This window comes from Miscanthus floridulus, chromosome 6, assembly GCF_019320115.1.
Source record: "Miscanthus floridulus cultivar M001 chromosome 6, ASM1932011v1, whole genome shotgun sequence".
NCBI lineage: Eukaryota > Viridiplantae > Streptophyta > Magnoliopsida > Poales > Poaceae > Miscanthus > Miscanthus floridulus.
This window is the reverse complement of record NC_089585.1, coordinates 97,425,987-97,451,832: the sequence shown is the minus strand read 5'-3', so window position 1 is coordinate 97,451,832 and position 25,846 is coordinate 97,425,987. Positions and strand designations below refer to the sequence as shown.

The window sequence follows — 25,846 nt, the reverse complement described above, 5'->3', positions numbered from 1 at the left end:
TCGCACAGGCGGCCATCTTCGTTGCCGTCTGCGAGGGGTACTTGGGGATTGCTCCCCATTGGGAGTTGTGGCTCCATCTCTTCTGGGCAGGGCACACCACTAAGCCGATGGGCACGTCGGGCACAAGGAAAGTGACGAGGGCCGGCGGCTGCACTCTCCAAGTGCGCCAGGACCGCCAGCACCTCTACATCCTGGCCCAACTCGCGTCATCCAATCGTCGATGGTACACGAGCTGGTTCTACCTTCACAACGACGATGGAGGACTTCCCCCCTACACTGGGTGGATTGTGGGGAGCTGCCCGGAGAGGTGGAAGTACGGCGTCCCGAGGGAGGATCAGCCCAAGCTGCAGTCGCTTCTGGAGGGGCTAGAGAGGCTACGGGGCCGTGGCCTTACCGCGGCTGTGGTCGTGGCTACCTTCCACCACCGGAGGGTGCTGCCGCTGATGGCTCGGCGGTGGTGTCTGTTCGAGATGAGGCCGGGCGAGCCCAACGAGGGCATCCGGATGTCCTCCTCCGCCCTTTCCGACGCGGAAATTCTTCGTCGAGTGGGGGAGACGGTAGAGGCGAAGCGGAGGGGCGGCAACTTGACCCCCATCGTGATGCGACCGTCACAGGGGTTCCTCTCGCTAGTAAGTCGTGCGCCGCTGTAGCCCCCGAGCCTCCTCCGTTTCTCCTTATCTCTTGTTCCCTTATGCGCGTTCGCCATTCCTGCAGGGGATGCGGGACATGTGCTCCTCTCACCGCCTGTTCCCAAGGACGCGAGGTGGCGGGCGATCAACCGGGCACACACCGAGGCGCAGAAAAAATGGAAATATGCCAAGGCGGCGAAGCGCACGAAGAAGATCCTCACACGCGTGGAGCTGGACAAGCGCCGCCGTCAACAAAGGAAGGATGGTCTCCCGTTGGAGGAATCCCCATCGCCGTCACTGTCGATGGAGGCCTCGGATGGGGATGACGAGGGCGAGATGGGGCGAGGTCCCCTGGACCATCTCCCTGACGTAGTGGAGGTGGTGCCCAGGGCATTGGCAAGTAGCCCGGCACCCCCGGGAGGAGGAGGAGAAGCAGACCCGGGGTCGGTAATTGCCCGCTCTAGGGCCGAGGCCGACACGCCCGAGGTGCGAGCGTTCGGCAAACACGCCGTCAGCCCGGTGGGCTCGACGACGGCGGTGGAGCAAGTGGCGGTGGAGGCGATGCAACTGCCCCCGCTGAGGACCGAGGGGGCGACGGGGTCCATTGAGGACCAACCGGTGCCGATGGACACGGAGGCCATGCCTCTGCCGCCACCACCGCCTTTGCGGACAAGGGTCGCCATGGCGAAGTGGTTGCCACCCCGCTCGAGGTAGGTGTATTTTTGGTGGGGTCACAGTGCTTTCCGTTCATTCTTTTGTCTTGTGCTGACCCTGCGAATGTTTTGTCCTTAGCCGAAAGCGACCTACAAAGGTGCCTACGTTGGCGCCCCTTAAGGCGCTCAAGGTTAACCCCGGCTCCACCGCCCACTGGGTGGCGGAGGCGCAAGCCACCCTACATCGTGGCACGGCGTCGGCGAGGGCCAACCCGAAGGTGCCGGCCACTCATGGAGGGGCTGCTGAGGTGACCCTAACACAGGAGGGGGAGGCAGCGCCTCTGCCCCACGATGGCGAGGCCCATGGGTTGGATGCGGCCGAGGTTCCCTTGGCCGCCGAGACCATCGGGACCGAGGTCCCCGGGGTTTTGCAGGCCGGGGCGACGGAGTCTGCGGCACTCGGGACCATCGAGGCCGCTGCGGCGGGCACCGGAGCCCTCGCGACCACCGAGGCCACGATGGCGGAGGCCAGAGCCCCTGAGGCTCCCGAGGCCACGATGGCGGAGGCCGGAGCCCCCGGGACCACTGAGGCCACGATAGCAGAGGCCGGAGCCCCCGGGACCACCGACGCTGACGTGATCGTGGCGGGGCTGCCGGCCCAGGAAGTGGAGATGAAGGCGACGGAGGCCTTGGCGGCACTATTGCGGGAGAGCGCCCGGGAGGTGGAGATTCTTCCGATCTCCTCCGATGATACTTCCTGGGCGTAGGAGATGGCCGGCGTCGAGGTGGCCGGTGTCGTGGAACAGCCGGTTCCAACCCCGGACGAGGGAAGTTCGGCCCTCGCACGGGTGCGACCCAAGCCCCGCGGGTGGAACCACCTGCGTGTCCTGTGGCAAAGCCGGGATGATCCTGAGGCAGAGCCTCTGTTTGCCCTTGAGGATGCGGCCGAGGGCGGTCGCTGGGTACGTTCGAGCAGTACCGCCAGCTGGCGTAGCGGTCTCTACAGACGGCGTTTTCCGTGGTGGCCAACAATTTGCCCGGAGTCGCCCAGGTTCGTGCTTTCTTTTCCCATGCGATGGTCTTTTTCTGAGTTTTCTTTGCAGGGATTGACCCCTGTTCTGTTTCCCCCAGGAGCTGGAGACCCGATCTCTTAGGAAGTCGGTCTTCCTCGCTGGGAGAGGGATGTCTAGGACCAGCTTCAGCCGCAGAAGGGCCTTCTTGCGGGCGCCAACGAGCTCCTGTCGGCGTGGAGCGTGGAGGTGGAGGACCTCCACCTTCGTTGTGCCGATGCGAAGGTCGAGGCGGCCATGGCCCAGGAGCAGCTCACCCATCTGGTGGCGCGGGTCAAGGAGTTAGAGGAGGAGCTCACCCGCGCGGCGAGTGATCGGGATGCCTTCAGGGCTCGAGACGTAGAAGCTATGGCCTCGACCACGGCTCTTGCTGGGCAGCTAGGGGCGGAACAGAATGTGCACCAGCTGACAAAAGGTGCTTTGGATGAGGCCCTTGCAGCAGCTGAGGCCTCATGAACTGAGGCTGTGGTTTGGAGGGGGACGGCCGAGGGTGAGTCCTAGTCCCCTTGTTTTATTTTCTTTTCCTTATGTTTGTTCCCTAACTTCCTTGTGTGACGCAGAGCTGGGGAGTGAAGCTTCCAGGGTGGCCGAGGCTTCTCGGGTTGAGGCTCAGCGCCTGAAGGAGAAAGCCGAGGCCTTTTAGGTCGAGGCCCGACACTAGGAGCTTAAGGCCAAGGGTGAGTTCCGTAGGCTTCCGTCCCTAGCTAGCTTGTTTTTTCTCTCGCTCAACCCCATTCCGTTTTCCGTGGTGCAGAGTCAGAGGCGGAGGTTACTTGGGTAGCCGAGGCTTCCAGCGCGATGCAGACGGTGCTCGAGATCGAGATTGGGGAGCATGAGGCGCTGAAGAGTGCCGCCTGTGACGCCCTGGCGGTCGAGGGGGTTCAGTCAGGCAGCTCCCTTGGGAGCCGTCTGACTGCACTGAGCGGTCAAGTGCGTGAGCGTGTCCGAGGAGCGCTGCACACGGGCGTCAAGCGCGCACTGGCCATCATCGCCTCGCACTACGTTGGTGTCAACCATCAAGCCATCAGCGATGGCTACGTCTTGCCCAATGATGACGATGAGGCCGACAAGGTGGTGACGAAGCTGTTGGAGGCGGTGGAAGGCCCTGGCATGGCGCTGGCCACATTATTCGAAGAGGAGGTGGTCCCTCCCCCGCCGTCTGCCGATGCCAGGGGTCCTGAGCATTGACCTAGGTCCAAGCGGCCATGTAAATAGAGTAGGAATTAACTATGTATCGTAACGTTTGTGGCCGTGGAGGCCTTTGTTCGTGTTTCTTTAATCGTTTGTCTTGTATTCCCGAGCCTCTGCCCTCTTGTTGTCTCCGATCTGATTTCTTTGCAAGAAACCCCTTTGGAGCCTAAGCTGTCCCCTGGGCAAAAGGTGGTGAGGGAGCACCGTAGCCCGAAGGCTTAGGCCGTCTCGTGACTCTACCGGCCTTCTGGCCCTGAGACGGGCTTTTGGTCCTTGGGTTTTCCGTAATCGATTCGTCAGAGCGTGCTAGAGGGTTTGGCGTAGGAATTTTTTCGAAAAACGACTAAAAAATGGTGCGTGGGACTTTAGGGGGAATCCCCCATCTAGCCCCCGAGGGAGATTTGGTTCTGCAGAGGTAGAGCCGAGTCTCCCTTATAGTGTTAGCGTATTGCCGAGACCATCGATAGGCTCGGAAAATTTCTTGAGAAATTAGAGCAACTAAAAAACGGGTTTCAATTGTATTCCGAGAAACAATATATACAATGCTTGGAATTTTAAGGATAAAAGCAACGTAGCTGTTCTATGTTCCAAGCGTTGGTGAAGATTTCGCCCTTCTCGTTGGCTAGCTTGTAGGTCCCGGGCTTCAGCACTTGGGCGATGATGTACGGTCCTTCCCATGGCGGGGTCAGCTTGTGGCGGCCCTTGTTGCTCTGTGCTAGCCTTAACACCAGTTCGCCCACCTTCAAGTCTTGGCCTCGGACGCGCCGGGCCTGATAGCGCCGTAGGGTCTGCTGGTATTTAGCCGAGTGCAGCAGCGCGACGTCTCGGGCTTCCTCCAGTTGGTCAAGGGCGTCCTCTCAGGTGGTGAGGTTGCTTTGTTCGTTATAGGCCTGTAGCCTTGGGGAACCGTATTCCAAGTTAGTGGGGAGGATGGCCTCAGCCCCATAGACCAGGAAGAAAGGCGTGAACCCCGTTGCTCGGCTTGGGGTGTTCCTTAGGCTCCAGATGACCGATGGGAGTTCGGCGAGCCATTTCTTGCCAAACTTCTTCAACCGGTTGTAAATTCTTGGCTTGAGGCCTATCATGCCGTTGGCACGTTCTACTTGGTTGTTGGTCCTTGGGTGTCCTACGGCCGACTAGGCCACACGGATGTGGTGGTCGTCGCAAAACGTCAAGAATTTTTTGCCGGTGAATTGTGTCCCGTTCTCGGTGATGATGGTGTTAGGAACCCCAAATCTGTGGATAATGTCAGTGAAGAAAAGCACTGCTTGCTCGGACTTGATTCGATTAATCAGATGAGCCTTGATCCATTTGGAGAACTTGTCGATTGATACCAGTAGATGGGTGTAGCCCCCGAGGGCCTTTTATAGAGGCCCGACCATGTCGAGCCCCCACACGGCGAATGGCCACGTGATGGCGATGGTTTGGAGGGCCAAGGCCAGGAGATGTGTCTATCGAGTGTAGTACTGGCATCCTTCACAGGAGCGTACTAGCTTGGTGGCGTTGGCGACCGCCGTCTGCTAGTAGAACCCTTGGCAAAAAGCGTTTCCCATGAGCGTCCGAGACGCCGCATGGTGCCCGCAGGCCCCTGCGTGCAAGTCCCAAAGTAGGGCTCAGCCTGCCTCGGTGGTGATGCATCGTTGAAGGACACCGGAGGGGCTTCGCCTATATAATTCATGATTGTAGAGGACGTAAGTCTTGGCTCGGCGCACAAGCCGTCGGGCTTCGGTCCTATCACTAGGAAGCTCCCCCCGATCAAGCCAATCGAGGAACGGGATTCACCAATCCACGTCTTGGTCGGTCTGCGGAGGCTCGGTGTTGACTTCCATGACCTCGAGCTTGGTCGAGGGGGTCTCGTCAGTAGAGGGGGCGTCGAGCCCCACCGCGGATTCCATAGGCGGGCCCTCCTCTGTTACCAAGGTGTAGTCAATGGAAGGTTTGTGGAGGTCCCTGGCAAAGACGTTCATGGGGACTGGAGCCCGTGCCGAGGCCATCTTTGCTAGTTCGTCGACGGCCTCATTGTACTTCCGCGCGATGTGGTTTAGTTCGAGACCGTTGAACTTGTCTTCTAGGCGACATACCATCTTGCAGTAAGCCTCCATTTTGGGGTCAAGGCAATTTGACTCCTTCATGACTTGATCGACGATGAGCTGCGAGTCACCCTAGACGTCGAGACGCCGTACCCCAAGTTCGATGGCGACTTGCAAGCCGTTGACGAGGGCCTCGTACTCAGCCACGTTGTTGGAGGCGGCGAAGTGGAGCCGCACCATGTAGCGCATGTGTACTCTGAGGGGCGAGACGAAGAGGAGACCCACGCCTACCCCGGTCTTCATCAGAGACCCGTCGAAGTACATGGTCCAGCATTCTGTCTGGACTTGAGCAGGTGGTAATTGGGTGTCGGTCCACTCAGCCACAAAATCGGCCAAGACCTGAGACTTAATTGCTTTCCAAGGGGCAAAAGTCAAGGCTTCCCCCATAAGCTCGACGGCCCACTTGGCTATCCTACCTGAGGCCTCCCGGTTATGGACTATCTCTCCCAAGGGGAAAGACGATACCACAGTCACTGGGTGAGACTCGAAGTAGTGACGCAGCTTGCGCCGGGCCAGGACTACGGCGTAGACCAGCTTCTAGATGTGGGGGTAACGTGTTTTGGTCTCGGAGAGCACTTCACTGATGAAGTAAATAGGTCGTTGGGTGGGTAGAGCATGCCCCTCTTCCTGCCTCTCTACTACTATGGCAGCGCTGACCACTTGGGTCGTTGCGGCGACGTAGAGTAAGAGGGCCTCGTCCCTGGCCGGGGGTACCAAGACGGGAGAATTTGTGAGCAGCGCTTTGAGTCTGTCGAGGGCTTCTTCGGCCTCGGGGGTTCAAGAAAAACACTCGGATTTTCTCAAGAGTCGGTGCAGAGGCAAGCCTTTTTCGCCAAGGCTCGAGATGAAGCGGCTCAGGGCCGTAAGGCATCCCATGACCCTCTGCACTCCCTTGAGGTCTCTGATTGGTCCTATGCTGGTTATGGCCAAGACCTTCTCTGGGTTGGCTTCGATGCCGTGTTCTGAGACTATGAATCCCAAGAGCATGCCTCGGGGGACCCCGAACACACACTTCTCGGGATTGAGCTTGATGCCCTTCTCTCTAAGGCATTTGAAGGCTATCCTCAAGTCGTTGACGAGATCCTCGGCCTTTCTGGTCTTGACCATGATGTCGTCCACATAGGCCTCAACGGTTTGCCCAATGTGGTCACCAAAGACCTAGGTCATGCACCGTTGGTACGTAGCCCCAACGTTTCTGAGGCCGAAAGGCATAGTCACGTAGTAGTACATGCCGAATGGGGTGATGAAAGAAGTCGCAAGCTGGTCGGACTCTTTCATCTTGATTTGATGGTAACCAGAATACGCATCAAGGAAAGATAGGGTCTCGCACCCCGCAGTGGAGTCAACGATCTGATCGATTCGGGGTAATGGGAAGGGGACTTTTGGACAGGCTTTGTTCAAATCGGTGTAGTCTACACACATCCTCCATTTCCCATTTTTCTTCCTAACTAACACGGGGTTAGCCAACCACTCTGGGTGGGACACTTCCCTGATGAACCTGACCGCCCAGAGTTTTTGCACATCCTCGCCGATGGCCCTATGCTTTTCCTCATCGAATCGGCGCAGGCGTTGCTTCACCGGTCTAGAGCCGGCCCGGATGTCCAAGGCGTGCTCGGTGACCTCCCTCGGTATGCTCGGCATGTCTGAGGGACTCCATGCGAATATGTCGGCATTCGCACGGAGGAAGTCGACAAGCACGGCTTCCTATTTGATGTCGAGGGTGGCGCTGATCCTCAGCGCCCGGTCGTCGAGGCAGGCGGGGTCGACCGGGACGAGCTTGATGGCCTCCGCGGGCTCGAACACCCCTGCACAATGCTTGGAGTCAGGCACCTCACCACTGAGTTGGTCGAGGTTGGCGATGAGGGTCTCGGCCTCCGCGAGAGCCTCGGCGTACTCGATGCACTCGACGTCGCAATCGTATGCATGTTCGTACGTGGACTCAATCGTGATGATACCACTGGGGCCTAGCATCTTGAGCTTGAGGTAGGTATAGTTGGGGACTGCCATGAACTTAGCGTAGCACGGCCGCCCTAGGATGGCATGGTAGGTTCCCCCGAACCCGACCACCTCGAAGGTAAGGACTTCCTTGCGGTAGTTGGAGGGGGTGCCAAAGCAGACGGAAAGGTCGATGCGCCCGAGGGGTCATTTGCGTTTCCCTGGCACGATGCCATGGAAGGGTGTGGCGTCGCCTTAGAGCCTCGATCGGTCGATCTCCAAGAGTTCCAAGGTGTTGGCGTAGAGGATATTGAGGCCGCTGCCTCCGTCCATCAACACCTTAGAGAGTCGGGTGCTGCCGATGATCGAGTCGATAACAAGTGGGTACTACCCAGGATTCAGAACATGGTTGGGGTGGTCATCTCGATCAAAGGTGATCGCCTCCTGAGACCAGTCGAGGTACCGGGGAGTGGCCACCTTGACCAAGAAGACCTCTCGGCGTTCCCTCTTTCGCTGCCGCACCATAAGGCACGCCGAGGGTCCGCCGAAGATCATGAAGGCATTGTGTACCTCGGGGAACCTGTCGTCCTTGTCATCATCCCGATCGCCAGCGCCCTTCTGCTTGGCGTCATCGTCGGGGAGCTCGAGCCTAGCATAGTAACGTCGCAGCATGGAGTAATCCTCGAGGGCATGCTTGACCGGGCCTTGGTGGTAAGGGCAGGGTTTCTTAAGAATGTCGTTGAAAGGTCTAGGTCCCCTGGGGCCTCAGGGATTCTTGCGTTCTGCGGCCGTGACCAGATCGGCCCCGAGGATGGCCCGCTTCCCCTGGTGATCCTTTTTCTTTCTTTTGGGGAGGCGGGGAACCGAGGCCTCAGGGGCCTCGTCCCTCCACTTCCCCTTAGCGTCGTTCTCAGGGAAGATGGCCCCTACAGCCTCTTCGCCCAAGGCAAAGTTGGTGGCGATGTCGAGGAGCACGGCAGCCAAGCGCGGCACGTTCCGGCCAATTCTCGGACCAAGTCTTGGCAGGTGGTGCCAGAGAGAAAAGCTTGGACGATCTCTGAATCACCGACGCTAGGCAGCTCGGTGCACTATTTAGAGAAGCGCCGGATGAAGTCTCGGAGAGACTCGTCTGGTTTCTAGCGACAGCTCTTAAGGTCCCAGGAGTTTCCAGGGCGCACGTATGTGCCTAGGAAATTCCCAACGAAGATCCTAACCAAGTCACGCCAGTCGTGGATCTGAGAGGGAGGAAGGTGCTCGAGCCAGGCTCGCACCGAGTCTGACAAGAGCAAGGGGAGGTTATGGATGATGAGCAGGTCGTCGTCCGCGCCGCCTAGCTGACAAGCCAGGCGGTAATCGGCGAGCCAGAGCTCGGGGTTGGTCTCGCCGCTATACTTTGTGAGGTTGGCTGGCTGGAGAAACTGGGCTGGGAACTGAGCGTTGCGGATGGCTTTGCAGAAGACTCGGGGGCCAGGCGGTTCAGGAGAAGGACTGTGGTCCTCTCCGCTATCGTAGCGGCCGCCCCAATGTGGATGGTAGCCTCGGGCGGGCCCCTCACTATTGTGGCATCGTCGTCGGCCGACCACCTCGTGGTCACCCTGTGCCTCGTGTTGGTTATCGAGGCGGTCGTGGGCCGGGGGGACCCTATCGATTACCGGCACCCGAGCGGGCTCGGGACGAACCGAGACCTCCTTATCCTGCCGATGCGGTGCTGAGGGGAGGTCCGAGACGGCACCGCGCCATCGAGAGGCGGAACTCTTGGCCTGCTGCACCGCAGCGGTCTCGAGGAGATCCCGGAGCTCGCCGCGAACCCGTCGTCCTTCCATGGTGGAGGGCTCGGGCATCGCGCGCACTAGCATTGCCGCAGCTGCGACATTCTGGCTAGCGCGATTGAAGGTTGGGGGACGATCGTCCCCTTCGTCGTCGTTGATGCGGTGGTGCACGTCGCGAGCCCGTCGCCGGGCTCCTCCGCCGTCACCGCGGCCTTGCTGCTCCTGCTCGAGAGTGCTTTGGAGCTATTGCAGAAGGAGTCGATCTTGCTCGACCTTGGCCTGAAGCTCACGGAGTTGTTCCAGGTCTGGGCGTCAGAATTGTCTGAGGGCAAGGTTCTCGTTCTGTGCTGCCGGTGGGACAATGCGTGAAGGCGTAGCATCGCCCATTCCCTGATGAAGCGGAGTGCGGTTGTCTGCCCCCTCGTCCTCGTCGCCCGTGCTTGGCATCCCAAGTCCGACGTGGAAGCACTCACAAGTGGGATCGTAAGTACTTTCATCGTCGGAATCAAAGTAGCCAAAGCAATAGTCACTTGCGGCCAAGAAGCGGCGCATGGTTTCGCGGTCGTGGAGGTCAGAGAAATCCACTCCGACCCATGCCTCGTCCTCCTCTGAGGAGTCGGCGTGGATGTGGGTCAATGCGGTGGTGTCGAAGTTGAGAGCAAAGCACTGGCGGCGCTCCGAGAGATCCGCGTGAGCGAAAGCGTAGGCATAAGCATAAGAGGTGGTGGCATTTCTCAACCCAAAGGGGTATGGAGATAGTGCCGTCGCAGGGCTCTGCTCCGCCAAAGTTGGCTCCTCAGGGAGTGGTGGAGCGGAGCTTGATGTCGGGGCGTCGCCGGGTGCCACCGACGTTTTTCCCTTGTCCAGGCTTAGGCTAGATAGATCCCCATCCAGGGACCCTAAGCCAATAGCTGGTCATGGGATGCCAGCGGAGAGCGGCTAATCGCCCTGGGTTTGCGTAGCATCGGGGTGATCTTGCTCACATCGTGCCCGACGAGCGCGGCGAGAGCGGCCGCCCGGGCGCCGCCTGCGCCTGGGCTGCCGGTGCGTGACGTCGTCGTCAGCAGGTGGGGCTCAGGGTGTGAGAAGTACCATGTCGTACTCGTGCCCTAGAGACATGAACTCTAGGCTCCCAAACCACACCACCGTGCTGAGACGCAGCGGTCGTACGGGGTCTGCCATCCGGAACTTGTTGGGATGATGAAGCTAACACGCAGAGGCCCCTACCTGGCGTGCCAACTGTCGGTGTTTTGGACCGGGGGGTCCTCAACCAACTACTGAATTTGTTCTGCGTGTTCCCGTTTCTAGATGGTGATGCAAAGAGACACAAGGCTTATACTGGTTCGGGCAATTCGTGCCCTACGTCCAGTCTGAGAGATTGATCTTGTATTCCTTGCACCGAAGTGCTTGTAGCAATCCTACATGGTTTAAAATTGTTTAGGAGCACGACACAGCTTGTCCTTCAATTGTTCATCTAATATGTGCCAAAGTCCAAATTATAGATAATTTCTCCCAAATATCGCATTCGAAAATGACCCTCACATTCATGTGATGTCATCTTTCAAGTGGTGTTTTTGATTCTAAAATCAATGTGCATGTTTCCTACAAGTATTCTATACTTGTGTGCACAAATTTAGGGGGAGGTTACTCTACAAGTTGGATACTTTGAGACTAACATATTTTTAAGCTTATCATGTGTGTAGTAGTATCATTGCAAGAAAAATAGAGTCCCCGGAATTAAGCATCATACTTCAAATATCCACCACCGATTGCAGTGGTAGAAATCAACATGTGATCTATTTCACTCTACACACAAAGGATCACAAAGTTTGACCCTCCCTTGTGCTACTAATGTCTTTCTTTTTGGTGTTTGATTCCAAAGGTGGAGAATTTAAAGGATCAAAAGCAAGCATTAATTTATAGTAATGGTCCGAGAAAGGGAGGATAGTGGATTATGGATTAACCTATGTAATGGGGAGAATTTGTAGGAAGCAAGGCTTAAATCCATAATAACACATGGGGACATTTGCAAGGGCAAGATGAGTTTTTATGTAGACTTACAATAGTGTCGGTGTTTTGGACCGGGGGGTCCTCAACCAACTAGTGAATTTGTTCTGCGTGTTCCCGATTCCGGATGGTGATGCAAAGAGACACAAGGCTTATACTGGTTCGGGCAATTCGTGCCCTACGTCCAGTCTGGGAGATTGATCTTGTATTCCTTGCACCGAAGTGCTTGTAGCAGGGGGTTACAAGCTAGGTGAGAGAGGGAGCCAGTCCTAGGTCTCAGCTGGGAGTGATGTGGGCTGCTTGAGACGTTGCTCTCAAGCGGTAGGGAAGTGTGCGTGTTACAGGGTGTTGTTCTTCGTGAGAACCTATCCCCTCCTCTAAATGGCCCAAATCCTTTCCTTTTATAGTTGAAGGGAGGACAAGGACAGTACATGTGCTAACTATACGGCGTCGTGCAAACAGAGGCGGCATGTCCGAGCCCTGTAGCCTATTCCTGTGGTGGCGTAGTCGTCGGAGTGGTCCGTCCTTGGAGCACTAGGGCGGCGTGCTGGTCACATCTGATCCTATGCGTCATGGGAGCTCCAGGGCTGCCTCGGAGTGGGTGCGGTGGTCAGTGTGCGGGTCGCTGTGGATTGACTGTGCGCGAGGCCGAGGCTTGGTCGGTGCCAAGGCCGAACCACGGTGGGGGTCTCGGTAGACGTGAATCCCGAGATAGCCAAGACCCTGGTGCAGAGTGCCGAGGCCCGGAGGGAGCGGTTGATCTAGTGTACTGGTTCGGAGGTGATGATGACCCGGGCCAGGCTGCCCATGTCGTGTTGTTTCTGAGGCGGGGATCGCGGGGCACAGTGTAGTGCGGGCGCTGATCGTGGGTACAGCGTCAGAATACAGTGGCCGGTAATCCCCGCTATGCCCTGTCTCAGCCGGTATGGCGCTGATGCGACCTCATGTCCTGTCGGCCACTCCGCGGTGTCGAGCCGTCGTTCGGCTGAGATTGCGGGAGTAGTTGACGCATTAATGGGACATGACATGCTGTCGGGAAGACTGGTCGAGGCAGGGGCGACGGGCTATTGACAAGCCAGCCTCGAGCGATATGGAAAATAGCTGTCTCATTCGAGGTTGTAGGCACGGGGCCTCGGGCGAGATGGAGATTGGGCTCCTTGCCGAGGCCTCCCGTGAGAGGCCTCGCACGAGGCGGAGATTGCGTCAGGACGCCGAGACCTCCCGTGCGAGGCCTGAGGCGAGGCGGAGAGCCTGGTGGGCTCGGACGGGGCTGGTGATGAGCCCATGGCTTACCCTCTAACTTTGTCGTTGATGGGATTTAAGTGCCCCTTTTGGTGTACGCTCGGGGTACCCCGTTCTATGGTACCCGACAAGTAGTATCTTTTAGCATCATATAATCTTGCCCCTTGCATTGCATCCTAGCAAGTAGGTAGTTTTTAAATTACAAAATTTTATTATTTGCTTACTTTGGTCGTGTTGTCATCAATCACCAAAAAGGGGAAGATTGTAAGGAAAATGGACCATTGGCCTATTTACTTTAGATTTTGGTGTTTGATGACCAACACAACCAAATTGGACTAATAAATTTGCAAGTGATTGTTTTGTAGTTCAATAGGATGCAAGACGTGACTTGGACGAAGGCGATGTGATGATCCGATGATCAACACCATAAGCAAGACCTTAGAAGCACAAGAGAAGACCCAAGATATCAAGCAAAGTCCAAGCACGAAGATGGGAACCAAGCCGAATGAAAGATCGCGAAGAAACAAGCTCACAGAGATGACCGGACGCTAGACCGAACGCTGGACATCTCACAGAGGTGACCGGACGCTGGACCGAACGCTGAGCAGCAAAGTGACCGGACGCTGGGTGCCAGAGTCCGATCAACATCAGTAAGGTTCCAGAGAGCCATTTTTGTGACCGGACGCGTCCGGTCAGTACTGACCGGACGCTGGTCAGAGTCCGGTCAGTAGCAGAAAAGCGGGATTTCATCCCCAACGGCTACTTTCTCAGTGGGGCTTATAAATACACCCCAACCGTCCATTTTGAGATGTGTGGAGCTAAGAAAACATACCAAGGGTATTGATACACCATTTTAGTGATCTCCACTTGCATAGTGCTTAGTGTTTCGTTAGGTGATTAGCGTAGGTGCTTTTGCGAAGTGCTGAGGTTGATTAGACCACCGCTTATGCGCTTGCTCTAGGTTTAGGTCTAGTGTTTAGTGAGGTTTGCATACCTCTTACCACTCGGTGCTTGCGAGCACCATTGTTGTACATCGAAGGGGCTTGTAGTCTTGCGAGATCACACTAACCGAGTTTGTGGTGTGACCGCCACCGTGTACCGGAGGGAACAAGGCCCATAGCGTTTTGGCCGGAAGCTTGATAGTGAAGACGGCAGGGAGTATCCGGGAGAGGCTTGCCAGAAGGCACGTCGGAGACCCACTTGCGCGTGTTGAAGGCCCGAGGCTATCTACGGAGTTACCCAACCGGGAGCTTGGCCCTTGTGAGGGATTCCTTGCGAGGGGCTCTAACGAGGACTAGGGAAAAGCTTGCGCGCTTCTCGATACCTCGGTAAAAATACCGAAGTCGTCGACGGAAGTTTGCATATCTCTACCTTGCTCTTTAGCTTCCACATTTACATTGATTGTATTACTCCTTTTGTGGTAGAGATAGCAACACACTAGCAAAACCGTAGTTGCACATTTAGATAGTTTATCTTTTGCATAGATTTTGCTAGGGTTAAAAAAAGAGGCTATAGCTTACGGAGTTAGATTTTTAAGTTGCCTAATTCACCCCCTCTTAGGCGTCACGATCCCTTCACAATCAAACAAGGTCTGAATAGGTAGGGAACGAGAGCTTGTTGGGGTGCATATGTATTCACATCAATCTATATGTGTCAGAGTGGATTGAAGTGAAACTTAGTTTAAATTCCACCCCAACCCAATCCAATATATAGATTGAGGTGCATACATGTGTGTTCAAACAAGCTTATTTGGATACCCTTGCATCTACCTCAATCCACATGCGTTAGAGTGGATTGTGATGGAACTTAAACTAACTTACACTTCAATCCACCGATATGTGGATTGAGATGAATATGAGGATATCCAAACAACCCTACATGTGTTTGGGTGGATTCAGGTGGAACTTGAACTAATTTACACTCTAATCTACCTCAACACGTGTGGGTTAAGATAGATACAAGGACATCGCAACAAAGGCTGAAGTGGAAATTTTTCCGACCCATGTGGATTAAAATACAGCTAAGACCTTGTTTGGATGTATGTGTGTCCACTTCAATCCACATGTGTTGGAGTGGATTGCAATGGAGCTTAGTTTAATTTCACCCCAATCCACTTCAATACATATAGATTGAGATAAATACATGCACATCCAAACAAGGTGTAAAGAAACATACGTTGTTGTCTAAGAAAAATCAACTTTACAAGCACTTATTAGATTCCAAGACACGTGGATTAAAATACACAGACGATAAGATATGAGGTTACGCCAAAGAACGCGATGTTGAGGCCAGTAGATAGGTTAAAGGTTTTTGTTAAGCAATTTTGTTATTTTTTTAGATCAAACATATATATTTGAGATTGAATCATTTTATTTTAGGGGTTCTTTGGATCTTTTCATTTTATAGGAATTGGAATCCACTTAAAGGATTAAGCAATTTGTCTTGGAGTTTAACATTCCATAACTTTCCCAATATAAAAAATAAGCCTGAGAGATGGAAATGGATTTTATAAATCACTGTGTTATAATTCTACCCTCAAATTTATAGCACACTCTTCAACTCACTTCTCTACAATATAAATGCAACATATAAGTATATCCCTTGACAATAATATACAAATATATTCCATATACAACTATATTAGCATAATTAATCTATGCCTAAATTGTAATTATGAGAATAAATTCAATTCATGGATCCAAACTGGCCTTGTTTTTGCAAGCTCCGAATAACTTATGCATCTCAAAGCTACCAAACATATCACCACGCTGCTAAACTTGTGCGAGATGCAAGTCGGGCCGTTAGAGTGTCTCAAACAACCGTAACCCAAAATACAAGACACATTTGTGTTTGAGTAACGCTACAGACAAATGATTCAATACCTATTTTTAATATTTTCCAACAACAAGACCCAAAAAACAACTCTTTCTACAAATGAATCTTCAGGAGAGAGATACTCAGATTTGTGTTATACCTCTCCTAACACGTTAAATGAATCTTCCATATAGATACTCTATTGAAGGCTATAGATATTGTGTTGAAGATCTATTTTGAATTTAGGTTCAGCGATGAGTCACCTGTTGGAGACAGCCTTAGCCCAGGATGAGTGCACCATATGCACAAATATTTATTTCCCTGTGGCCTCTGGCCAAGTCACTGACAGGCAGGTCACGACTCGAGCGATGCAGCCGAGCTAGGCAGCTGGCAACACGGCCCACACCTTTCCAACGTACTGGACACATACCAATACAATCGTCGTTTTACAAAACAACGCCATCGAACTTGACAGCGAAATTAGCCCAGTGAAATAGGAAAGCGGCAACTCAGGTCGGTCAAGCACGGCCAGCTGAGAAGAGGTTCTACATGTATCTTTCACGGTCAAACAGCTTCTGTAGTACAGCCTACAAAAGCAAAATAACGATTGCCATTAGCGGAAAGTTGTAACACGATGACAGTCACTATGTATTACAGAACAACAATGACAGACAAGACAATAATAGAAGCAAATCACTAAGGTCCAATCACATGGACAGTGACTCACAGGGCAGGTGGTGTTCAGCTTGAGGGACTGAGCGAGCTCGCGGGAGGATATGAGGAGCTTAACAGGTCGGTATTCAAGCGCCTGGTTTCTCCCTCTATTGTCACCAAAACTGATCAGCTCACGATCCAAAAGATGCTCAAAGGCCTGAGTCAAACAAGTGTGTAAGTTTTGAATATCTAATGTGATAGGATGCCTGCTGATTGTGGGTGATGGTAGTGCTTACCCTAAAACAAACAGTGCTTGCATATTTATCAGAAGTCTTATAGGCGTCGTCAGTGGCGGATGCACGATGCGGGATAAGGGGGGGCTAAAACAATGGAGATGTTGATTTGCATGAAAATTTAATGGTGAAATCAAGCTTTTGCTACAGTGATTAGGCTTGAAATCAAGAAATTAGGGGGGGCTGGAGCCCCCCCAGCCCCCCCTGTGGATCCGCCGCTGGGCGTCGTGTATGGATCTGTATTCTGACAGACAGTTCATCTCAGTTCACTTTTATGTCCCTGATAACAAGGGGACTAGGGGAGGGAGGTGAGCAGTCTACCTTTCATTATGCTGGTGAAGTTGTATGAGCTTTGCTCCTTATCTTCTAGTCTGTGCATGCACACAAGAATGTACAATTCCAAAATCGAGAGGTCTGCTTCAAAGTTTTCATTGCATGAAAATGTCATCACTACATTGCAATGTGATTTGCTAACACAGAATGACAGACGAGTAAGTTTGTGTGAAAACAAGCAAATCTTGTTGGTCGCTATTGTGCTGTGCAGAAGAGAAATGGAGAGAATAGGTGCACAAAGAAAATCCACATATTTTGCATTTAGTGATCAAACACACTATAAAACTAAAGGGCAGCCAACAAAATATACCTTGTAGGCTGTCCATCTTGGGTTGCCTCTGCATGGAAGAAAGGGCCTTCAGGAAGCTTTCTATTGGCAGGAATCCAGATTCCATGTCCATATATGACACAGCTCTGAAACTGAAAGATTTGCTTGTAAATATTCAGCTGAGCATATATTCATGATTAATTATTGATGTTATGAAGAAAGAACCAACAAGCTGCTGAAAACCTACAGAAATCGTAGAATGTGGCTTGTTGTTGCATCCGCATCCATGAGGGAGTTGAGACATCCTTTGAATTTCTTATCACTAAAAATGCTCTTGCAGTGTATAGGATAAGAAAAGTCTATTGTGCAAACTTTTGCAGTTGTGCTGCCTAAATTGTTCACCCTTTTGTTTCTCCACGGTGGAACAAAAAATCCCAAGGGAACTGATTGAAAAAAATATCAATACAGTTCCATTCTGCACGTGGCTAAATTCTACCATGTTTTCATTTCAGCAAGCAAACACTTTTGTTTCATTAGCAAGATTATATGCCATTAATAGCTAAGTACTCCCTCCATCCCTCCATCCCAAAATAATTGCACTTCTAGAATTGATTGAGGGGAGAAACCAATACCACTACAAAATTACATATATACCCTATAAAAAGGTAGGGCAACACGTAATAATTGCACATTGGGAATGGAGAAAGTAGCAAAAAGTACTAGTCATAGGTGGTCTATGACCTAGAAGTGTACTTATTGTGGGACATTTTGAAAGCTAAAAGTACACTTATTTTGGGACGGAGGGAGTATTCAACTAAGATGAGATAAAGGAAAAAGGTTAAACAAAATGCCCCATAACAGTCAGGCTTTAGAAAGGATACAATAAGTCTTGAGTTATAATCGGTGATATACTTTGCTGGTAAACCTGAGTCTTTGGCCAGTATAAGCAAATGTTCCACCAACCTGCATTTTGTTAACAAAAGATTGCTTGGATAAAGGAATTCGGGAGCATTTCATGTTTTTTTTATCTAAAGGGTCTAGGGAAAGTACATACCGATGTATATCATCCAGTGAAGGAGAAATAAATAAAAGCTTCCTATGAGAATCAGGATCTAACCCTTTTCTCTAGGAGTTGATCTGCATCCTAAAAAATGAAACGCCACTGAATATTATAATTATTTGAGCAATGTTTATAATTCTTTGAACAATTATTATAATAACACCATCAATATGCTGCAAACTAAAGTAAAATAATGATTTGTTATGCACATTCAGATTCCAAATTGCCAGCCAACATAATCAACGCTAAGCGATGCTACTGCATTATGACTACTTTATATTCTACTGCATGATCACTACTACAAAATCAAGGGTGGCATCTTTTTTTTGAAAGACCAATCAAGAGTGATACCTGACAGAGATATACCAATCAAATGGCATCAACACAAAAAAAGAAATCAGTTATATACAACTGACAGGGTTGAAGCTTATATTATTGTTAAATACAAGTAAATATGATGAAGCTTAGTTCATACCAAGCGGCAACTCACACCAATTACAACAGCTTGTGATGTTAGAGACTGCATTGCATCAAGCAAGCTGTAAAGCAACCTCTGTTTACCCTGTAACAAAACAACATGAACATAAGTAATCTTCTCATGTCAAAACTGACTAGCAATAGTAGAAAGCATGTTATGCCATTAGCTATATGTGCCATGAACGATGATTTTATTAGAATTTAAGTAGCTGACATAGATGAAAAGGGAATGAGACAAACTCAGTTTAGTTAAAGCATAAAGGGCGGTTATTTATCTCGACCTGAGCAAAGAGGTCAAACTCTTCTAGAACAAATAGTATTGTCTTGTGTGCTAGTCCGCACTCCCTGCAGAAGAGAATATAAAAACGAACAGAAATGAAGTAAAAAAAATTGTGAACTAAAGACTATGGCTCAATATACAAATATCCATTATGGCATTATTTCAGTAAAGCTCACCGTAACATGTCAATCATGAACTCAGTGTTGTCATCTGAAGAAGCCTAAAAGAGAAGAGATCAGAGCTGCCTGTCTACAACGAAGTTTCCTACAAAAATAGAGAATAATAACTAGGCAGCAAATGTACCATTTTTGAAAATGATAACTGATGCTCCAAACAAAGCTGCCTGGCAATTTCCTAGAAAAAGGAAAAATATTAATATTAGCATGTTAGGGACTTACAGACTTATTCACAATAAAAAAAGTTCACAATGGAGAACAGGAAGGCATAAGCCAAGATTGGAGAACAGGAAGAGTATGTTAACAGAAATTAAACCAACAATAAAACATGTGTTAGAGCTTCCAAAAGTGCTAACCTTCATAGCACAGTTGTCGTCATTATGTAGCATCCCATTTAGTCTGATCTGAAAAGGTGTGCCGCCATTATCCACTCAAAGTGCAAATAACAAAGTCCATAGGATTACCAATTAACAATAGGACACACCAATTCTGGTAAGAATGCATTTGAGTATGATGCTTAAGAACCACACATTTGTACCAAAAGGCCATTCTGTCTTCCACCATTCCTAGTCTCTTCTTTCCCTAAAGATCCTTGATCAAAAAGGTCTTTCTAATAACATGAAAAGTTGAAATGTTGTCACTGAGAAGAGGGGGGGGGGGGGGGGGGGGGGGGGGGGGGGGGGGGTGTAACTAATCATCACTTATGCACAACAAGCTGTTGTAGACCAGTGCGAACACTACATCAATCAGTAACACAACAGAAGTTTGTCTGTGAGGTTTAAGTGAGTCATCATTTGTCATTTCCATAATTAATTAGCACCTATTTCTAGTGATACTTGAACTGAACAGAATGCTGCATTGCACCCATACCACGGAAATCGCATCAGGGTGCTCCTTCTTCAGATCATCAAGAACCATGTCGACCACCTGGAAAAACATGAACTCTCAAACAAAAAGTAAACTACAGTCCCACGCCGCACTGCAGAGTGCAAATGTGCAATTGCTGACATGCACATTTCATCAAACAGCACTGCTGCGCTGCAGCAAGCAGAAAAGGATACTGAACCAGTGAAGGAACCTCACCGCTGCTTTTCCACACCCGCGGGGACCTAGCAGGAGGATGGAGTTATTGCAGGCCTCAGAGACAGAGCTGGAGACTAGGTACTTCAGCTTGCTGTCCAGCACAAAAGGAGGCGGATTAGCAAAATTATTTCTGGCGAGCCATGCGGGCGGAACGGGTATCTATTCGGCTCACCTGTAGTTGGTGTCCGGGGAGGACCTGAGGGCGGAGTGGACGAAGGCCGGGTCACAGAGCCGCCCCCGAAGCACGGCCTGTGCTTGGCTCGGCACGGACACCGCTGCCACCATAGTGGCGGAGGATTTGCGTCTAGGGCGGGCCTAGGATTTTGAAGTTGGGAATTCAAAATGTGAAGGGCAGTTTGGAATTTTTGTCTAAAGCCTAATATTTAGCATGATAATACAACATAAGAGTAAATGTACAATATATAGCAGATATAACACATAGCTGAGCACACATTCATAGAATTAAGATAAAAATTACCAGTTCCACTTCTCCACATAATAGCAAATGTATAATATATAGCAGATACAACGCATAATTGAGCAAACACTCAAAGAATTGAGCTGAAAACCAGTAGTACCACTTCTTAGCCTTTATGTTTGAGACCTAAAATCAACTCGATGATTTAAAATCAGTAAATCAAACTCAAGTAATGCACACCACCTTACTGCCATAGTTCCAGTGTTTCTCAAATATTCACAGATCGCAATCAATAATACATTGAAATGGAAAGCCAACTAACCAATACTCCTAGCTGACAAATTGGATTCACAGTTAGTGGCTTGCTGAAGACTCCAATCGATCAGATATTGTCCTGCCTCGGTGCCTGTGTAGGTTGCAGAAGTGCTGCTGCCGGTGCTGGTGTCCAGTCGCTGAGAAGGTCGAGCAGCCGGCCAACGGCAACCCGGCGGCGCAGGCACCTACGCACGCTGCTAGCTGCGGCCCCGCCACGGGCCGCCCACGTGCCCAGCGCAGGCGCAGCGCCCCGACGCGGCCCGCCTAGCTGGCGCCCTTGAGCCGCCCGCGCCCAACGTCCTCACCTAGCCCTGCGCACGCCGGCACGCCGCAGCCCGGTAGGGTTTGGTTGGGATTTTGGATTGGGAGGGAGAAACAGAAGCCGGCCGATGGGACTACGGGGGAGCACCAGGAGGGAGAGCGATGCGAGGAGCGGCCGAGGAGAAATATTGGGATATTTGGGCTGGGCCATCGGGCTAATTGAACTGAATAATTAAAATACAAGGCGGCGCAGAAGGAGACGGCGCCGAAGTCGAAGCAGGTGGGGGAGCCGTTGCAAAAAGAGGATAAGGGGATGGAAGAGGCCTTGCAGAGTGAGGAGGAAGAGGTCGTTGAGTTCGATGACACGGACGAGGAGGTGGCGGCGCGGTGCAACAACGGTCTAGGTGAGCCACCCATCCTATTCTCTCAGCCCCACATTTGGTTTCCTTCAAAAAAAAAATCCCTTCAAAACATTTGGGGATCCTGTTCTGGGTTGGATGGATCCCTGTCGCCGCCGATCTGATCAAGGGCTCCGTTCGGTTCCCTAGAAACCATTCCATGAGATGATTCCCTACGAATGGTTGCAACAATTTGTATAACAATTGATTAGCCGGAATGGCTCTTAGCCTTATTCCAGGATAATTTATTTATGAGAAAATCCGGGGGTCAGAATTCCTTACAATTCGAAAGTCCCAAATGATCCGAGGGGGCGGAAAGAGAGGGATTCGAACCCTCGGTACAAAAAAATTGTACAACGGATTAGCAATCCGTCGCTTTAGTCCACTCAACCATCTCTCCCCGTTCCAAGGTGCTACCGCTAGCGTAGGAAAGGTGGTTAGGGTTTTGGATCCGGTGGGGGAGAGATAGCCTTTGGCCTAAGCCACGAACATTTCATATCGAATCAATTTGTTTACCTTCTACTTGCCTGAAATTATGTGAATTATATTTTACCAGCTGCCCAGTTGGGGAATGGTGGGTTGATCTGGGCGCTAGTTGAGACGTACACTTGCTTTGCCATTTTCATGTACGATGGGGCTCAAGCTCTTAGTAAAAGATGCCTATCAGGTACCTGCTTGACTATAATATTATGACTTTGGTTGCTCTTGGTGCCATTTTCATCTAGCTAATGTTTCAATATTATCTATGGCGTGTAGAATGTTTGGGTAGACTTCGCGGATCATACAGTGGCAAAAAGAGTTAGTTCCCCTTCCTCCTGATTCTAATTTTTTTAGTAAGGTGCTGGGTATGGTTGCCCGATCTCTTATTGCACTTTGCCCCAGTTTTGAAAAGTTGTTTGCTATGTTTTTAAAGCGGTCAAGCAAGGCGAGGCGCTTGACCACCCCCTTCCAATCGCCTAGGCGCCGCCTAGGCGTGCATAAGGCGAGATGGGGGCAATGCCATGTTGCTCTGAGAAACATGCCATTCTTTTTCAAAAGGCAAGGGAAGGGTGCAAAATTAAAAACACGAGCACGCAATTAGAGATTGAAATGGGGTAGTTGCATGATTTATGTTTGCCAATTTTATTTATTCTTTGCATCTATTTGGTCATTGGCTGTTTATTAATTTAATGGATTCCAAAACCCATTTTTTTCCTCAATAAAGCTTCTAGGGAAGTATGTTTGATTCTATTTCGCTATGCATGCATTCCCGAAAGCTATTTTGCTAAAAGACCATGATGCGTGTGAATAAAGATGGCAACGGGGAATTCCCCGTCGGAGGTTGTCTCCCCATCCCCGTCCCCGCGGGGAGAAAAAATCCCCGTCCCCGTCCCCGCCAAAGCTCACGGGGACGATTTCTCCCCCATCCCCGCCCCCGCGAGGGGAAAAATCCCCATCGGGGATCCCCGTCCCCGCATTTGTTCATCACCATTCAGGTTAATTCATTATCATTCACATGAGTTCATCGACACAATATTAGAGTACACCACGAATCACAATCCAAAAATAGCTAAATAGCAAGAAGCAGGATATTAATCATCACAAAGGTGTAGAACTAGGGTTATTGCTGTTATATATACTCAGAAGACATTGGGCCTTCGTGGGCTGGTTGGGCCATTAGGAAAGAGAGCAAAGCCTGTATATAAACGGGGCGGGGATGCGGGTATCGGGGACGGGGAATGCTCCCCCAGACCCGTCCCCACCAAACCCGACGGGGGACGTTTTCTCCCCGTTTAGATCCCCGTGGGGGCATATTTGACTCCATCCCCGTCCCCTAATAGGGGAATTCCCCGCGGGGAATCGGGGATCGGGTCCCCGTTGCCATCTTTACGTGTGAAGAGGTCCACAATACATGTGCACAAATTGGTGATACCTAGGCGGTATTGACGAATGCCAATTTACTGATTGCTAGGGGTTCTTCGAGACCTTACTTCGTGATGGTATTAATACTACCACGATGGCCAGTTTTCAAAATACATTGCATTAGCTTAGTATACATGAACTTAATTCTGATTTACACTCTTATTGAGCACTTGAACAAGACTTTATCATTATGGTTGATGCATGTAGTTACTGAAATACCCACACCTAGTTGTGGCATAAGTTTTTAGAAATTGTATCGCCCCTTAACAGGCTTTTCTTTGTTGTTTCTTTAACAGACTGCTTTGCTGTCAGAATTTCTTGTTTTTTAGGACAAGGCCAACGCCATTAAACCTAATGGTGTCGATGCTAAGCTTGCTACTATGATCAGAAAATATATTCAACCGGGGCAAAAATTAGCTGTTGAAAATGTGGATTACAAAGAAGTCATTCAAAGTAGCATGGTTAGTGTACAGCTCTTCCCTTATCTGCTTAATTCTATGAACCATTTTGAGAACCGCCTTTTCTATTTTCAGGAAATATCTTGCATGTGTGGTGATACTGTGGAGGAGTTGATGTGGGGCTTGAAGGTTCAGATGCCATATTTAGTGCCTGAAGAAAATTAAAAGTTGTACAAAGAGGATCGCTTCCCAATGAGTATAGGAATGAAACAGCTTCTAAGGGCAGTCCCAATGGTGCATTGATGATGGTTTCTATCCTCATTAAATGACTTGTCACGTAGGCAAAATGCTGATGTGGCAACGTAATTAATGAAGAAAGAGAGCAAAAATCATAGAAATGGTTTCTTCATGAAGAAACCAGGTCTACTCTTGACCCAATGCACTAAGAAACCATGAAATCGCCATTGGGGAGAAACCACCAGTTTCTAGGGAGCTCGTGTCGCACTCCCATTGGAGGAAAAGATAGAGTTGGGAGAGAGAAAGAGAAAATAGTTATTACTCATAGAAACCATGGGTTGGAAAGCAGTACTTTTTTGGTGCGGTATCCTATGTTATAGAAACTACTAGTTTCTTTCATTGGGACTGCCCTAAATAGCTATCGCTTTAACGAGCTGTTCGGTTTCTACATGAACTCCTAAAATTTCTGTCACATCGAATATTTAGACACATGCATGAAGTATTAAATATAGACTAATTACATAACTTGCGACTAATTTACGAGATGAATCTTTTAAGCCTAATTAGTCCATGATTTGACAACATGGTGCTACAGTAAACATGTGCTAATGACATATTAATTAGACTTAAAAAATTCGTCTCAGAAATTAGCCTCCATCTATATAATTGATTTTGTAATTAATCTATATTTAATGCTCCTTATTAGTATCTAAATATTCAATGTGACATAAATTTTACAAGCGACTAAAGAACCAAACACCCCTAAATTTAAACCAGATCTGAAGGTGAGCCAATCCTTTCTCACGTGTCTGTTGAAATGGCTTCTTCTATCTTGCTCCCTGTGTACTTCAAGCCTTAAATTCACTTCCTAAAGTATTTTGATGTAATATTGTTACCAGAATTTTGCTATTATATTTTTTCTGTAATTTTTTTTTCTGTACTCCCTGTAGGCAGGTTACTAGACATATTATTAACCTGGCAAGTGTGGTGCGTGAGTGTGATCGTTGTGTGAACAGACATGATTACTCCTTGCGTAGTGCTGCTGAGAGAATATCTGGCATTGACACTCAGGAATGGGATTTAATGAAACTTGCAACTGCACTGAAGATGATATGTTACCCTGAAGAAAAAATTCCAGCAGCTCCATTGGTAAACTGTAATGTTTTTGTGAATGTGCATGCATTTTGATGGAAGTTTATTGTTTAACTAATGCTAGCGTCCTTCTCTCAGCTGTTTTCAAAACAAGTTTTGGTCAAGCTAAGCAAGGATGCACCTAAATATGAGGGCAAGATATTTAAGGAGCCCCTCTTGGTCATGTATAATGTAATGTACCGGGCCGTTGTACTAGATCCAATATGCTTGAAAAATTGAGCCGTTTGCTGGAACAGAGGGAAAAAAATTCAAGAAGTCATTGTTCAACTTACAGAGCGCAACGAAAGTCTTCGGGCAGAATGCAACAAAAGACAGGTATCCCCCCCCCCCCCCCCCCCCCCCCCCCCCCAAAAAAAAACAAAGGCCCACAGGTCGGGCACACAATTAAACCGAAAAGGAAATAAGTACACACATCTCGAGAGTCTTGAAGCTAGCTTGTTTCGTTTACTTGCTGTGAAAGTTTAGCCTTTTTTTGTTCCATTTTGTTGTTAAAAATGAATCAATGGTTCTTTTGTTGTTACAGAATCCACCAACTCTGGCACCAGCTGATGCGCTCGGGAGATATACTTGTATCTCCAGCCATCAACTTCACAGGACGAATGAACCAGGCATCTTATCTACGCACATCCATCCATCAAAGGTTAGTTTGATACTATGCCTTATTTTAAATATATTCTTTAGTTTGCGCTTAACCAGATTGCACATTGTTGTTACTAGACTCGTGGCTTTCACATTGTTGCA

General features: G+C 50.0%; 3 protein-coding genes and 1 non-coding gene across 4 annotated transcripts in view; 2 read left to right on the top strand and 2 right to left on the bottom strand.

Moving 5' to 3' along the window:
- Positions 1–965: 965 nt before the first annotated feature.
- Positions 966–2,049, top strand: LOC136460867 (uncharacterized). The gene is made up of 2 exons (XM_066460410.1): positions 966–1,339; positions 1,422–2,049. The coding sequence occupies exons 1-2, from the start codon at positions 966–968 to the stop codon at positions 2,047–2,049; spliced, it is 1,002 nt and encodes a 333-aa protein (XP_066316507.1).
- Positions 2,050–15,678: 13,629 nt separating this feature from the next.
- Positions 15,679–21,403, bottom strand: LOC136456387 (origin of replication complex subunit 4-like). The gene is given in 19 exon segments (XM_066456237.1): positions 15,679–15,987; positions 16,128–16,271; positions 16,351–16,402; positions 16,579–16,591; positions 16,669–16,761; positions 16,991–17,100; positions 17,196–17,281; positions 17,830–17,911; positions 18,003–18,050; positions 18,052–18,092; positions 18,484–18,570; positions 18,767–18,830; positions 18,942–18,985; positions 19,069–19,119; positions 19,298–19,345; positions 19,812–19,868; positions 20,025–20,115; positions 20,197–20,339; positions 20,765–21,403. Coding segments are annotated over 18 exon segments (1,266 nt in total). The 5' UTR covers positions 20,310–20,339; positions 20,765–21,403; the 3' UTR covers positions 15,679–15,945.
- The window catches only part of LOC136460866 (pre-mRNA-processing factor 19-like), a 51,564-nt gene continuing 47,049 nt past the window's right edge, over positions 21,332–25,846 (top strand). The window contains exons 1-4 of the mRNA XM_066460408.1: positions 21,332–21,422; positions 24,904–24,907; positions 24,991–25,102; positions 25,629–25,745. Coding sequence (XP_066316505.1) covers positions 21,332–21,422; positions 24,904–24,907; positions 24,991–25,102; positions 25,629–25,745 — 324 coding nt within the window. The remainder of the gene's footprint in view (positions 21,423–24,903; positions 24,908–24,990; positions 25,103–25,628; positions 25,746–25,846) is intronic.
- TRNAS-GCU (transfer RNA serine (anticodon GCU)) lies at positions 21,729–21,816 on the bottom strand. Its single transcript has one exon. It is a non-coding gene; the product is annotated as a tRNA-Ser (tRNA).

Excerpts from the sequence above, each read along its gene's own strand:
- LOC136460867 (XM_066460410.1), top strand. The coding sequence starts at position 966 with ATGGGGCGAGGTCCCCTGGACCATCTCCCTGACGTAGTGGAGGTGGTG. Across the intron at positions 1,340-1,421 it reads TGGTTGCCACCCCGCTCGAG|CCGAAAGCGACCTACAAAGG; the intron begins GTAGGTGTATTT and ends TTTTGTCCTTAG.